This window comes from Orcinus orca, chromosome 2, assembly GCF_937001465.1.
Source record: "Orcinus orca chromosome 2, mOrcOrc1.1, whole genome shotgun sequence".
Taxonomy (NCBI): Eukaryota; Metazoa; Chordata; class Mammalia; order Artiodactyla; family Delphinidae; genus Orcinus; species Orcinus orca.
This window is the reverse complement of record NC_064560.1, coordinates 99,377,109-99,390,718: the sequence shown is the minus strand read 5'-3', so window position 1 is coordinate 99,390,718 and position 13,610 is coordinate 99,377,109. Positions and strand designations below refer to the sequence as shown.

General features: G+C 42.0%; 1 protein-coding gene across 3 annotated transcripts in view; it reads right to left on the bottom strand.

Moving 5' to 3' along the window:
• Positions 1-11,455: 11,455 nt before the first annotated feature.
• MYO1E (myosin IE) overlaps positions 11,456-13,610 on the bottom strand; it is a 204,905-nt gene continuing 202,750 nt past the window's right edge. For all 3 annotated transcript variants that reach the window (XM_004274688.2, XM_033437039.1, XM_033437038.1), the window contains exon 28: positions 11,456-12,549. In XM_004274688.2, coding sequence (XP_004274736.1) covers positions 12,473-12,549 — 77 coding nt within the window. In that variant the 3' untranslated portion in view covers positions 11,456-12,472. The remainder of the gene's footprint in view (positions 12,550-13,610) is intronic.

Sequence of the window (13,610 nt, the reverse complement as noted above, 5' to 3'; positions counted from 1 at the left end):
CTAACCTAAAAAAAAAAAAAAAAAAAACACAAAAAAAACATGAAATAAATGAGTCTCTTAGAGCAACGACTGCCCAAACTACTAGTTCAACAAGAAGTTAACTGGTTTTTTGAGGGAAAGGAGTTAGTCAGATACATTTGGGAAACACTGCAAACTCATGTAAGATTTATAAAGGCTGAGCAGCTTTGCAGTAAACTCATTTAATGCAGTGTTCCCCAACCTAGAGTGTGGTAAAAGCTGCCTTCTACGCGACTGAGGTCCCCAGGTGCCTGGCTCTGTGACTCGGCTGTGGCGTGTGACTGCCCCATCCCGGGAGGAGAGCCTGGCTCCAGTGAGGCCTGGGCAGGCCAGGGCTGCCTGACTAGTAAAACTTTTAAGTTTCGAGCATGGAGAGGAACTGGGTGTCTTTATATGTTAAATCCTAGTATAAAGTCTTATAAATATCCCTTGTTGAGTTAGTGAAGCTTGTTCCCATGGCAGCCTTAGACCAACTTAGTCACAAGTGTGAATGGTAACGAAGTGAGAGCATGAGAGGGAGCTTTCCTGGCTCTGAAAAGCAGTTATTTCCCAGGGACGCTTGAGCTCCAACTTCTCATCAAGAAAGGATGGGTTTTGCAGGCATATTCCAAAGACATTTTATAGCTTCTTTATTACATGTTTTGCTTAGTTAAATATGAAATACCCTGACTCAGGAAATTCATACTTCCAGGATGTCATTAATAAAAAAGACCTTTAAGATACTTATCTGCCAAGCAGGCACCTAAACTAATGTGTTATAAATGTGAAATAAGTTGTGAAAGTAGAAATCATAGTATCATAAAAACACTGAAATTAGAAAATGAGACGACGTAACCCCAGTATTTGAAGAGCACCAACTCTAAAGCTGGGTTGCTTGGGTTTAAGTCTACTTAGCAGCTGTGTGACCTCTGTGCTTGTTTCTATGTCTGTAAAATGGGGCTAAGAGCGTCTGCCTCAGAGTGTTGTACTCAAGTATGTTAAGCACAGTATCTGGAGGTGCTTGAATGCTAGTGGCTATTATTTTAAGGAGGTTGATGGTCTTGGGAAGAGATGGACTCTGGGCATTCAAAGATACATCAGAATTCTTTTTTGTTTTTTTAAATTTTATTGAAGTATAGTTGATTTACAATGTTGTGTTAATTTCTGCTGTACGGCAAAGTGATTCAGTTATACATATATACATTCTTTTTTTAATATTCTTTTCCATTATGGTTTATAAGATACTGAATATAGTTCTTTGTGCTATACAGTAGGACCTTGTTTATCTATCCATTCCATATATAATAGCTTACATCTGCTTAATCCCAACCTCACTCCATCCCTCCCCCAACCCCCTCCCCCTTGGCAACCACAAGTCTGTTCTCTATGTCCATGAGTCTGTTTCTGTTTCATAGATAGGTTCATTTGTGTCATATTTTAGATTCCACATATAAGTGATATCATATGGTATTTGTCTTTCTGACTTCACTTAGTATGATAATCTCTAGTTGCATCCATGTTGCTGCAAATGGCAGTATTTCGTTCTTTTTTATGGCCGAGTAGTATTCCATTGTATATATGTACCACATCTTCTTTATCATCTGTCTGTGAACATTTAGGTTGTTTCCACAGTGCTGCTATGAACATACGGGTGCATGTATCTTTTTGAACTATGGTTTTCTCTGGATATATGCATAGGAGTGGGATTGTTGGATCATATGGCAACTCTAGTTTTCTAAGGAACCTCCATACTGTTTTCCATAGTGGCTGCACCAATTTACATTCCCACCAACAGTGTAGAAGGGTTCCCTTTTCTCCATACCCTCTCCAGCATTTGTTATTTGTAGAGTTTTTAATGATGGCCATTCTGACTGGTGTGAGGTGGTACTTCATTATAGTTTTGATTTGCATTTCTCTAATAACTAGCAGTGTTGAGCATCTTTTCATGTGCCTGTTGGCCATCTGTATATCTTTTTTGGAGGAATGTCTATTAAGGTCTGCCCATTTTTTGATTGGGCTGTTATTTTGTTGAGTTGTATGAGGTGTTTGTATATTTTGGAAATTAAGCCCTGTTGGTCACATCATTTACAAATATTCTGTAGGTTGTCTTTTTTTTTTTTTTAATGGTTTCTTTTGCTGTGCAAAAGCTCGTAAGTTTGATTAGGTCCCATTTGTTTATTTTTGCTTTTATTTCTATTGCCTTGGGAGACTGACCTAAGAAAACACTGGTACGATTTATGTCAGAGAATGTTTTGCCTATGTTCTCTTCTAGGAGTTTTACGGTGTCATGTCTTATGTTTAAGTCTTTAAGCCACTTTGAGTTTATTTTTATATATGGTGAGAGGGTGTGTTATAACTTCATTGATTTGCATGTGGCTGTCCAACTTTCCCAACACCACTTGCTGAAGAGACTGTCTTTTTCCCATTGTCTATTCTTGCCTCCTTTGTCGAAGATTAATTGACCGTGTGGGTTTATTTCTGGGCTCTCTATTCTGTTCCATTGATCCTTATATCTGTTTTTGTGCCAATCCATGCTGTTTTGATTACTGTAGCTTTGTAGTATTTTCTGAAGTGTTAGACATAGCTCTGGCCCATCAAAAGAGTTTACCAATTTATAGCTGTTGAGTCATATTTGTGCGGTTTTTCTTCTGTTTTTAGGTTTTTGCTCTTTGAGAGAAAGATATTGGAAGTTTAAAGGTTGACAATTAGACTGTCAAACTCCTTAATATTTGTTGAGTTGAAGAAAAGATTAAAAACATGGGCCTTTGGGTCAATCAGGGTTCAAATGGTGGCTGGTCTGGTTGACAGCTGTGTGACCTTGGGTGAGGTAGTGAACCGTCCTGCACCTTCTCATTTGCAAAGTGGAGATTTTAGACTAGAACAGGCTGGTTAGCAGCGTAGGTCCCGTACAGTAGACAGGAAAGGGATCAAGATGAGCTGGGAGGAGTAAAAGTGAGTTCCTAAATTCAGAAGGAACTGTGAAGACCAGCCAGGCGTCAGGAGACAAAACGAGGGAAAGGGGACAACAACGCAGAGTGGCTCCTATTCTTTTGTCTACAGAGGTGAGGGGTTCAGTGAAATTGTTAGGCTCTCCACCAGAGATGCACCATGCATGCTCTGCTCCTGAACCCAGACTCTATCCCCACTTGCCAATGAAACTGCCCAGAAAACCACCTGTGCTAGAGGCAGGGCCAGCCCAGGTCTGCCCAGCTCCACTCAGGTCTGGGGGAGTTGAGGGGTCACAAGTGAGAGGATTTGGATTGTGCACATGCCCTGCTCTGCAGCGAGCTGTTGGAGACTCTGAGTTCTGTGGCTGCACAGCCATGTTGTCTCTCATTTGTTCTTGTGAGCATCTCTGCCTGGAAGGAGCCATGGCTGAGAGGGAGCTCTCAGCCCTGGGCAAGCTGCTCTGTGCAGTGACTGTCTCCAGCAAGAGGCTCCCAACCCCCCTTGCATCTGAGGCCATGTGACTAAGCTCTGGCCAGCAGAATATGAGTGGACATGGTGTGTGTGCTTTGGAGGGAACATCCTTTAAGAAGGAAACTGCACTCCTCACCCTTTTCTGCCTTCCTAAGGTGGACTTGGTAATAATGGTGACGGGTCATGTGTGATCAGGTGGGTGTGGGTGGTCTGCACCCCCGCTCGTGGGGGAGCAAGCTCATAGGGAAAGCTCAGCTTTGCCCTCTCCATGGGTGAGTCTCGCTTGCCTGAGCACTGTGGAGAGATGGCCCTTCGCATAACGTTTTCAGAAAACTAGGCGCTCGGGCTTCCCTGGTGGCGCAGTGGTTAAGAATCCGCCTGCCAATGCAGAGAACACGGGTTCGAGCCCTGGTCGGGGAAGATCCCCCATGCCGTGGAGCAACTAAGCCTGTGAGCCACAACTACTGAGCCTGTGTGTCACAACTACTGAAGCCCGCATGCCTAGACCCTGTGCTCCGCCACGAGAAGCCACTGCAATGAGAAGCCTGCGCACCGCAACCAAGAGTAGCCTCTACTTGCTGCAACTAGAGAAAGCCTGCATGCAGCAACAAAGACCCAACGCAGCCAAAAATAAAAAACTGCCCAAAAACCAGGTGCTCTCCCTGCATGCGACATCCTCCATTTATTAGCACTTACCCACTCTGTGGTCCTTAAAATGTGGCCAGTTTTAAGAAGTCCATGAGGTCAAAACCCTTTTCATGATAATACTAGCATGTTATTTGCTTTTTTTTTTTTTTTTTTTTTTTGTGGTACGCGGGCCTCTCACTGCTGTGGCCTCTCCCATTGCGGAGCACAGGCTCTGGATGCGCAGGCTTAGCGGCCATGGCCCACAGGCCCAGCCGCTCCGTGGCATGTGGGATCCTCCCAGACCAGGGCAGGAACCCGTGTCCCCTGCATCGGCAGGCGGACTCTCAACCACTGCGCCACCAGGGAAGCCCTGTTATTTGCTTTTTTCATTCTTCACTGTCAGTAGTTGATGGTGGAACCTTCCCGAGGCTATATGACATGTGATAAGAATGTGTGTGTTCGTTGGTGTTTTAAAATTTTCTCAGTTGAATTTCTAATATGATAAATACTGATAGCTATAACCCACAAAAGCAGAATTCTTGGAGGTCTTCAATAATATGGAAGAGTGTAAAGGGTTTGGGAACTGCTGGTCCAGCAAGTTTGAACACCTCTGGCCTAGGGTCCAAGTTCAAGCCTGCTCATGTGGTTCTTGGTTACTTTATTATTTATTTATGTATTGCTCCAAATTAGGTTTTTTTTAAATTTTTAAATTTTATTTTTTTATACAGCAGGTTCTTATTAGTTATCTATTTTATACATGTTAGTGTATACATGTCAATCCCAATCTCCTAATTCATCCTACCACCCCCCCCACCTGCATTCCCCCCTTGGTGTCCATACATTTGTTCTCTACATGTGTGTCTCTATTACTGCCCTGCAAACTGGTTCATCTGTACCATTTTTCTAGATTCCACATATATGCGTTAATATACGATATTTGTTTTTCTCTTTCTGACTTACTTCACTGGTATGACAGTCTCTAGGTCCATCCACATCTCTACAAATGACCCAATTTCGTTCCTTTTTATGGCTGAGTAATATTCCATTGTATATATGTACCACTTCTTTATCCATTCGTCTGACAATGGGCATCTAGGTTGCTTCCATGACCTGGCTATTGTAAATAGTGCTGCAATGAACATTGGGGTGCATGTGTCTTTTTGAATTATGGTTTTCTCTGGGTATATGCCCACTAGTGGGATTGCTGGGTCATATGATAATTCTATTTTTAGTTTTTTAAGGAACCTCCATACTGTTCTCCATAGTGGCTGTATCAATTTACATTCCCACCAACAGTGCAAGAGGGTTCCCTTTTCTCCACACCCTCTCCAGCATTTGTTGTTTGTAGATTTTCTGATGATGCCCATTCTAACTGGTGTGAGGTGATACCTCATTGTACTTTTGATTTGCATTTCTCTAATAATTAGTGATGTTGAGCAGCTTTTCATGTGCTTCTTGCCCATCTGTATGTCTTCCTTGGAGAACTGTCTATTTAGGTCTTCTGCCCATTTTTGCATTGGGTTGTTTGTTTTTTTAATATTGAGCTGCATGAGCTGTTTATACATTTTGGAGATTCATCCTTTGTCCGTTGATTCGTTTGCAAATATTTTCCCCCATTCTGAGGGTTGTCTTTTTGTCTTGTTTGTAGTTTCCTTAGCTCTTAAGTCTCATTAGGTCCCATTTGTTTATTTTTGTTTTTATTTCCATTACTCTAGGAGGTGGATCAAAAAAGATCTTGCTGTGGTTTGTGTCAAAGAGCGTTCTTCCTGTGTTTTCCTCTAAGAGTTTTATAGTGTCCGGTCTTACATTTAGGTCTCTAATCCATTTTGAGTTTATTTTTGTGTATGGTGTTAGGGAGTGTTCTAATTTTATTCTTTTACAGTAGCTGTCCAGTTTTCCCAGCACCACTTATTGAAGAGACTGTCTTTTCTCCATTGTATATCCTTGCCTCCTTCATCATAGATTAGTTGACCATAGGTGCGTGGGTTTATCTCTGGGCTTTCTATGCTGTTCCATTGATCTATATTTCTGTTTTTGTGCCTGCACCATATTGTCTTGATTACTGTAGCTTTGTAGTATAGTCTGAAGTCAGGGAGTCTGATTCCTCCAGCTCTGTTTTTTTCCCTCAAAACTGCTTTGGCTATTCGGAGTCTTTTGTGTCTCCACACAAATTTTAAGATTTTTTGTTCTAGTTATGTAAAAAAAAAAAAAAAAAAAAAAAAAGGCCATTGCTAATTTGATAGGGATTGCATTGAATCTGTAGATTGCTTTGGGTAGTATAGTCATTTTCACAATATTGAGTCTTCCAGTCTAAGAACATGATATATCTCTCCATCTGTTTGTATCATCTTTAGTTTCTTTCATCAGTATCTTATAGTTTTCTGCATACAGGTCTTTTGTCTCCCTATTCCTAGGTATTTTATTCTTTTTGTTGCAGTGGTAAATGGGAGTGTTTCCTTAATTTCACTTTCAGATTTTTCATCATTAGTGTATAGGAATTCAAGAGATTTCTGTGCATTAATTTTGTATCCTACAACTTTACCAGATTCATTGATTAGCTCTAGTAGTTTTCTGGTGGCATCTTTAGGATTCTCTATGTATAGTATCATGTCATCTGCAAACAGTGACAGCTTTACTTTTTCTTTTCTGATTTGGATTCCTTTTTTTCTTCTTCTTCTCTGATTGCCGTGGCTAGGACTTCCAAAACTATGTTGAATAACAGTGGTGAGAGTGGACATCCTTGTCTTGTTCCTGATCTTAGAGGAAATGCTTTCAGTTTTTCACCATTGAGAATGTTTGCTGTGGGTTTGTCATATATGGCCTTTATTATGTTGAGGTAGGTTCCCTCTATGCCTACTGTCTGCAGAATTTTTATCATAAATGGGTATTGAATTTTGTGAAAAGCTTTTTCTGCATCTATTGAGATGATCATATGGTTTTTATCCTTCAATCTGCTAATATGGTGTATCGCATTGATTGATTTGCATATATTGAAGAATCATTGCATGCCTGGGATAAATCCCACTTGATCATGGTCTATAATCTTTTTAATGTGTTGTTGGATTGTTTGCTAGTATTTTGTTGAGGATTTTTGGATCTATATTCATCAGTGATATTGGTCTGTAATTTTCTTTTTTTTGGTACGCGGGCCTCTCACTGTTGTGGCCTCGCCCATTGCGGAGTACAGGCTCCGGACGCGCAGGCTCAGCGGCCATGGCTCACGGGCCCAGCTGCTCCGCGGCACGTGGGATCTTCCAGGACCGGGGCACGAACCCATGTACCGTGCATCGGCAGGCGGACTCCCAACCACTGTGCCACCAGGGAAGCCCCTGTAATTTTCTTTTTTTGTAGTATCTTTTTCTGGTTTTGGTATCAGGGTGATGGTGGCCTCATAGAATGAGTTTGGGAGTGTTCCTTCCTCTGCAATTTTTTGGAAGAGTTTGAGAAGGATGGGTGTTAGCTCTTCTCTAAATGTTTGATAGAATTCACCTGTGAAGCCGTCTTGTCCTGGGCTTTTGTTTGTTGGAAGATTTTTAATCACAGTTTCAATCTCATTACTTGTGATTTGTCTGTTCATATTTTCTATTTCTTCCTGGTTCAGTCTTGGAAGGTTATACCTTTCTAAGAAATTGTCCATTTCTTCCAGGTTGTCCATTTTATTGGCATAGAGTTGCTTGTAGCAGTCTCTTAGGATGCTTTGTGTTTGTGGAGTGGCTGTTGTAACTTCTCCTTTTTCATTTCTAATTTTATTGATTTGAGTCCTCTCCCTCTTTTTCTTGATGAGTCTGGCTAATGGTTTATCAATTTTGTTTATCTTCTCAAAGAACCAGCTGTTAGTTTTATTGATCTTTGCTATTGTGTTGTTTCTATTTCATTTATTTCTGCTCTGATCTTTATGATTTCTTTCCTTCTTTTAACTTTGGGGTTTGTTCTTCTTTCTCTAGTTCCTTTAGGTGTAATGTTAGATTGTTTGAGATATTTCTCGTTTCTTGAAGTAGACTTGTATTGCTATAAACTTCACATAGGTTTTGGATCGTCGTGTTTTCATTGTCAACTGTCTCTAGGTATTTTTAAATTTCCTCTTTGTTTTCTTCAGTGATCTCTTGCTTATTTAGTAACATATTGTTTAGCCTCCATGTGTTTGTGTTTTTTACGTTCTTCTCCCTGTATTTCATTTCTAATTTCATAGTGTTGTGGTCAGAAAAGATGCTTGACATGATTTCAATTTTCTTAAATTTACTGAGGCTTGATTTGTGACCCAAGATGTGATCTATCCTGGAGAATGTTCCGTGCGCACGTGAGAAGAAAATGTAATCTGCTGTTTTCTGATGGAATGTCCTATAAATATCAATTAAATCTATCTGGTCTATTGTGTCACTTAAAGCTTGTGTTACCTTATTTTCTGTTTGGATGATTTGTCCATTGGTGTGAATTGTAAAAGTCCCCCACTATTACTGTGTTACTGTCGATTTCCTCTTTTATAGCTGTTAGCAGTTGCCTTATGTATTGAGGTGGTCCTATGTTGGGTGCATATATATTAATAATTGTTTTATCTTGGATTGATCCCTTGATCATTTTGTAGTGTCCTTCCTTGTCTCTTGTAACATTCTTTAAAGTCTATTTTATCTGATATGAGTATTGCTACTCCAGCTTTCTTTTTATTTCCATTTGCGTGGAATATCTTTTTCCATCCCCTCACTTTCAGTCTGTATGTGTCCCTAGGTCTGAAGTGGGTTTCTTGTAGACAGCATATATATGGGTCTTGTTTTTGTATCGATTGAGCAAGCCTGTGTCTTTTGGTTGGAGCATTTAATCCATTCACGTTTAAGGCAATTATCGATATGTATGTTCCCATGACCATTTTCTTAATTGTTTTGGGTTTGTTTTTGTAGGTCCTTTTCTTCTCTTGTGTTTCCCACTTAGAGTAGTTCCTTTAGCATTTGTTGTAGAGCTGGTTTGCTGGTGCTGAATTCTCTTAGCGTTTGCCTGTCTGTAAAGCTTTTGATTTCTGCATCGAATCTGAATGAGATCCTTGCTGGGTAGAGTAACCTTGGTTGTAGGTTCTTCCCTTTCTTCACTTTAAGTACATCATGCCACTCCCTTCTGGCTTGTAGAGTTTTTGCTGAGAAATCAGCTGTTAACCTTATGGGAGTTCCCTTATATGTTATTTGTCATTTTTCCCTTGCTGCTTTCAATAATTTTTCTTTGTCTTTAATTTTTGCCAATTTGATTACTATGTGTCTCAGCATGTTTCTCCTTGCGTTTATCCTGTATGGGACTCTCTGAGCTTCCTGGACTTGGGTGGCTATTTCCTTTCCCATGTTAGGGAAGTTTTTGACAATAATCTCTTGAAATATTTTCTCGGGTCCTTTCTCTCTCTCTTCTCCTTCTGGGGCCCCTGTAATGCGAATGTTGTTGCATTTAATGTTGTCCCAGAGGTGTCTTAGGCTGTCTTCATTTCTTTTCATTCTTTTTTGTTTATTCTGTTCCATGGCAGTGAATTCCACCATTCTGTCTTCCAGCCCACTTATCCGTTCTTCTGCCTCAGTTATTCTGCTATTGATTCCTTCTAGGCTACTTTTCATTTCAGTTATTGTATTGTTCATCTCTGTTTGTTTGTTCTTTAATTCTTCTAGGTCTTTGTTAAACATTTCTTGCATCTTCTTGATCTTTGCCTCCATTCTTTTCCCGAAGTCCTGGATCATTTTCACTATCATTATTCTGAATTCTTTTTCTGGTAGGTTGCCTATCTCCATTTCATTTAGTTGTTTTTCTGGGGTTTTATCTTGTTCCTTCATCTGGTACATAGCCCTCTGCCTTTTCATCTTGTCTGTGTTTCTGTGAATGTGGTTTTTGTTCCACAGGCTGCTAGCGTTGTAGGGTCTCCTGCAGAGGCAGGGGGTGGCTGTGTCTCATCGTGAGGACAGGACACTGGCAGCAGAAGTTCTGGGAAGTACTCCTTGGCGTGAGCCCTCCCGGAGTCTGCCATTAGCCCCACCAAAGAGCCCGGGTAGGCTGCAGTGTTGGGTCGCCTCAGGCCAACCAACCAACTCTTGGTTACTTCTTTAAACCATCAGTTGAAGGAATCTGTCACATTTTTACAATGCAGTTTCTACTGCTATACATGTGTGTTGTGTGCATACACATGCCCCTTCTCCTAAACAGGATGGCAAGTTCTAGAAGGCTGGGATGGCCCTTGATCCTCTTTATGTTGCCCCTGGTTAAGTGGTTCCTGAACTAATTTCTTGTCTGTTTAACTGATCAGTGAACAAAATGGCAGGCATGGCTGGATCCAGAAATGAGAGGAAACCAATGTTTAAGTCTTCTTCACCTATACACATCAATTCAGTCACCTATTCGGGCAACATCTGTTAAGCACTTACTTGAGCACGGCCCTGGGTGAGCCACGTGGGAGCTGGGACAGGGGCTCATGGTAACACAGGAATGTGGTTTGGGCGGTCCTGCCCGTGAGAAAGCAGCCTGCACCTTGAGTCTGCTCAAGGGGAGTCCATGATGCTCCTCAGCTGAATTCTGGTTCTGTCTCCTTCCTCCAACTCTCAGTGAGCCCAGGAATGTGAAATTGAAAGTCCCTTGTAAAATATAGAGACTGTTAGTGTCCACAGAATTACCTTTCCATATGTCATCACATTATGGCTGTAGTTTCCTCTCAGGTGGTCACAAAATGGAACTGAAATGTACTTTAAACTATGTTTATTGTTAGCAAGTGAAGTTTGCTCTCTGTAGTTGAAGTAAAACAGAATTATTTACTTTGCCCCAAATTCAGATGTATTTTCCCCCTAATATGTAATCCCTGATAATTTTTTTCCTATGGACTTGGGGATCCTGAAATGGCAAGAGGTGTGTGCGGTCAAATCCTACTTTCCCAGGAGCTTAAGAATGGCTGAGGGCAACTGGGAGAAGGAGAGGTTAAGAAGTGATGGTACCCCATGACCATTTCCTTATTGATGGATATGACAGTGTTTCCAACTTTTCACTACTACTGCAATAAACACTGCCTTGGTGTGCTAGGGCTGCCTTAATTAAGTACTGCAGACTGGGTGGCTTACCAGCAGAAATTTACTGCCTTACCATTGCAGAGGGTGGAAGTCCAACATGCAGGTGTTGGCAGGAACGGTTTCCTCTGAGGGCTTTGAGGATCTGTTCCAAGCCCCCTCCCTTGGCTTGCAGGTGGCTGACTCTTCACCTCGTCTTTTTCTCTGTGTGTTGATTGATCTGTGTCCAAATCTCTTTTTATCAGGATACCAGTTGTACTGGATTAGGGCCCTCACTAATGACCCCATTTTAACTTGATTACCTCTGTAAAGACCCTATTTCCAAGTAAGGTGCTAGGGGTTAGGACTTCAACATACCTTCTCTTGTGGTAGTGGACACAATCCAAGCCACACAGATGTCATGAAAGAACAAGGTGGTTCACTGATTCCTTTATTTATTTAGGAGGTAGGGGGAGGAGACACAGGGTTGGGGGCCAGCAGGGGAAAATTACCTACAGGAGAGGGTTGGGAAGGGTTTGCAGGGATTGAGCTAGAAAGCAGTAACACTGATTCTATAGTTGAAAAGGAGTAGTGCACAACTGTAAGTACCTGGTGTGAGTTTTGTAATAAATCCTATCTTATGAATAAGTACAGTGGAATACTACTTAGTACATTCATACATGTTTCTATCATCTTGAGATTTTTTATATATACAGTATATGATCTGTTTTTATAAATGTACAGCTCGAAAAAAAGAGATCCTTCTTGTAATAGGTACAGCATTAAACACAAAAACCAACATGGGCCAGCCACATTCCAACTGAAGACCCAGAGAAAGCCTGGCCGACAGCCCAGCCTCAGCCCCTGCAGCCCAGCAAAGTGTAAACCAGCACCCACTGCACCTGCGGGCTCAGCGGGCCCTTGACATTTGCACGGGAAGTGCCTGCTCACGCCAAGCCCCACCTGCAGAGAGTGGGTCTTCCCTGAGGGAAGGTGGCCGAGGAATGTGTACATCAGGTAATGAAAAGAGGGATGAAAGAAATGTGCTCTTCAACTAAAGGCACTTGTCAGTGGCTGCGTACAGCCATTCCCTGGGCCTGGTGAGTGAGCAGGTGCTATTTTGTTAGAGTCAGCAAGGTCTGAGTGGACCTCACCTGTCCTCTCACCAGGTTTAAATAGAATAAATAAATCTGAGTGGGTGCTTGGTTTGCCCTCTGGGGTTCCTGTGAATAGGCTACCTTTTAGGATCATTTATGGAGTGACACTCCCTGTCCCCAGCCCAGCTTTTGGAAGTCCTCCATGGGCAAGATGCCAGAATAGCTCCAGGCCTTGCAGAAGCAATTGCTCGCTATGGATCAGAAGGAGAGCCCCCAAATGTCCCCCTCCCCTGTCTGTGCCTGAAGTTCCTTCGTCCTGTGCATCAGAGTCTGTGCGCCTCAGATCTTGGTCACGTAGTTGTTGGGGAACAGGCCCTGCTTGCCTCGTAGCCGCCCGGTCCACCAGCCAGAAGGATCTGCAGGGACACAGATGGTGGAGGTGACAGTGAGCAAGGCTTTCTGCCCAGGCCAGATGCACTCTGCTCGTGTGGGTGCATCCCACGGGCAAAGGGGATGTTCTTTCCCTTCTTAATTTTAATGAAAATTAGACATGCAGATGTGCCACTCAGGCCCCGTTCCAGAAGAACCCGCTGCCCAGATGTGAGGTTTTGCTGCCAGTCTCCAGCTCTCGGCCCTGTGGGATCTGCCCTGCCTTTGAGACATTGCTTCCCTCGGGGCCTAAGCCTTCCAGCCTCCCCTGCGAGCAGTCCCAGCTCTGGAGCAGCTGCTAGCCCAGCAGACTGTGAGGTCACCTTGTGGTAAGATGGCTCTAACCCTGCTTCCCCCCTTTTCTTTCACAGTGGCTATTCCCCCACTGCATCTTTCACACTCCTCACTCCACCTCACAGCCTTTCTGGGAGAAGTGATCTGCAACACTTCACCGTAATTACTTCCCAGCTTAATCCCAGTCCCTTCAGCAGTAATTTGGTATGTATTTTTCTGTGATTATAAACACACACATTCATTTTAAACAGGCCATTCTATACCTTACTATTCTGCATCTTGCTTTTCAGTACTCAATAATCTTTCCATGACTCATTTTTTAAACAGCTGCACTGCATACCAAATTTTATATAACATTCCCTTATTGATGGACTTTTGTTCCCCAATTTTTCATTGTTCATGCAAAAAATGTCTTTATGCCCACATGCAAGTAGTTCTATAGGATAGACTCTTGGATCAAAGAATATGCACCTTCTAGTATCCTTTGTAAGAAAATCTAATTTATTTTTTGTAATAGGTAATACTTTCATGTGTACTTGCAAAAGTACAAAAGGATAAACAGTGAAAACAGCTACCCAGATCCCTTCTTTGAGGGCAAGCAGTATTACCTATTTCTTGCACTTTCTTCCAGAGATATTTCATGTCTATAAAGGCATTTATTCAAACAAACAAACAAAAAAACCTCTTTTGTATACAAGTGATAGCATCCTACATGTTCTGTACTTTTTAAACCTTAATAATACATACTACAGAT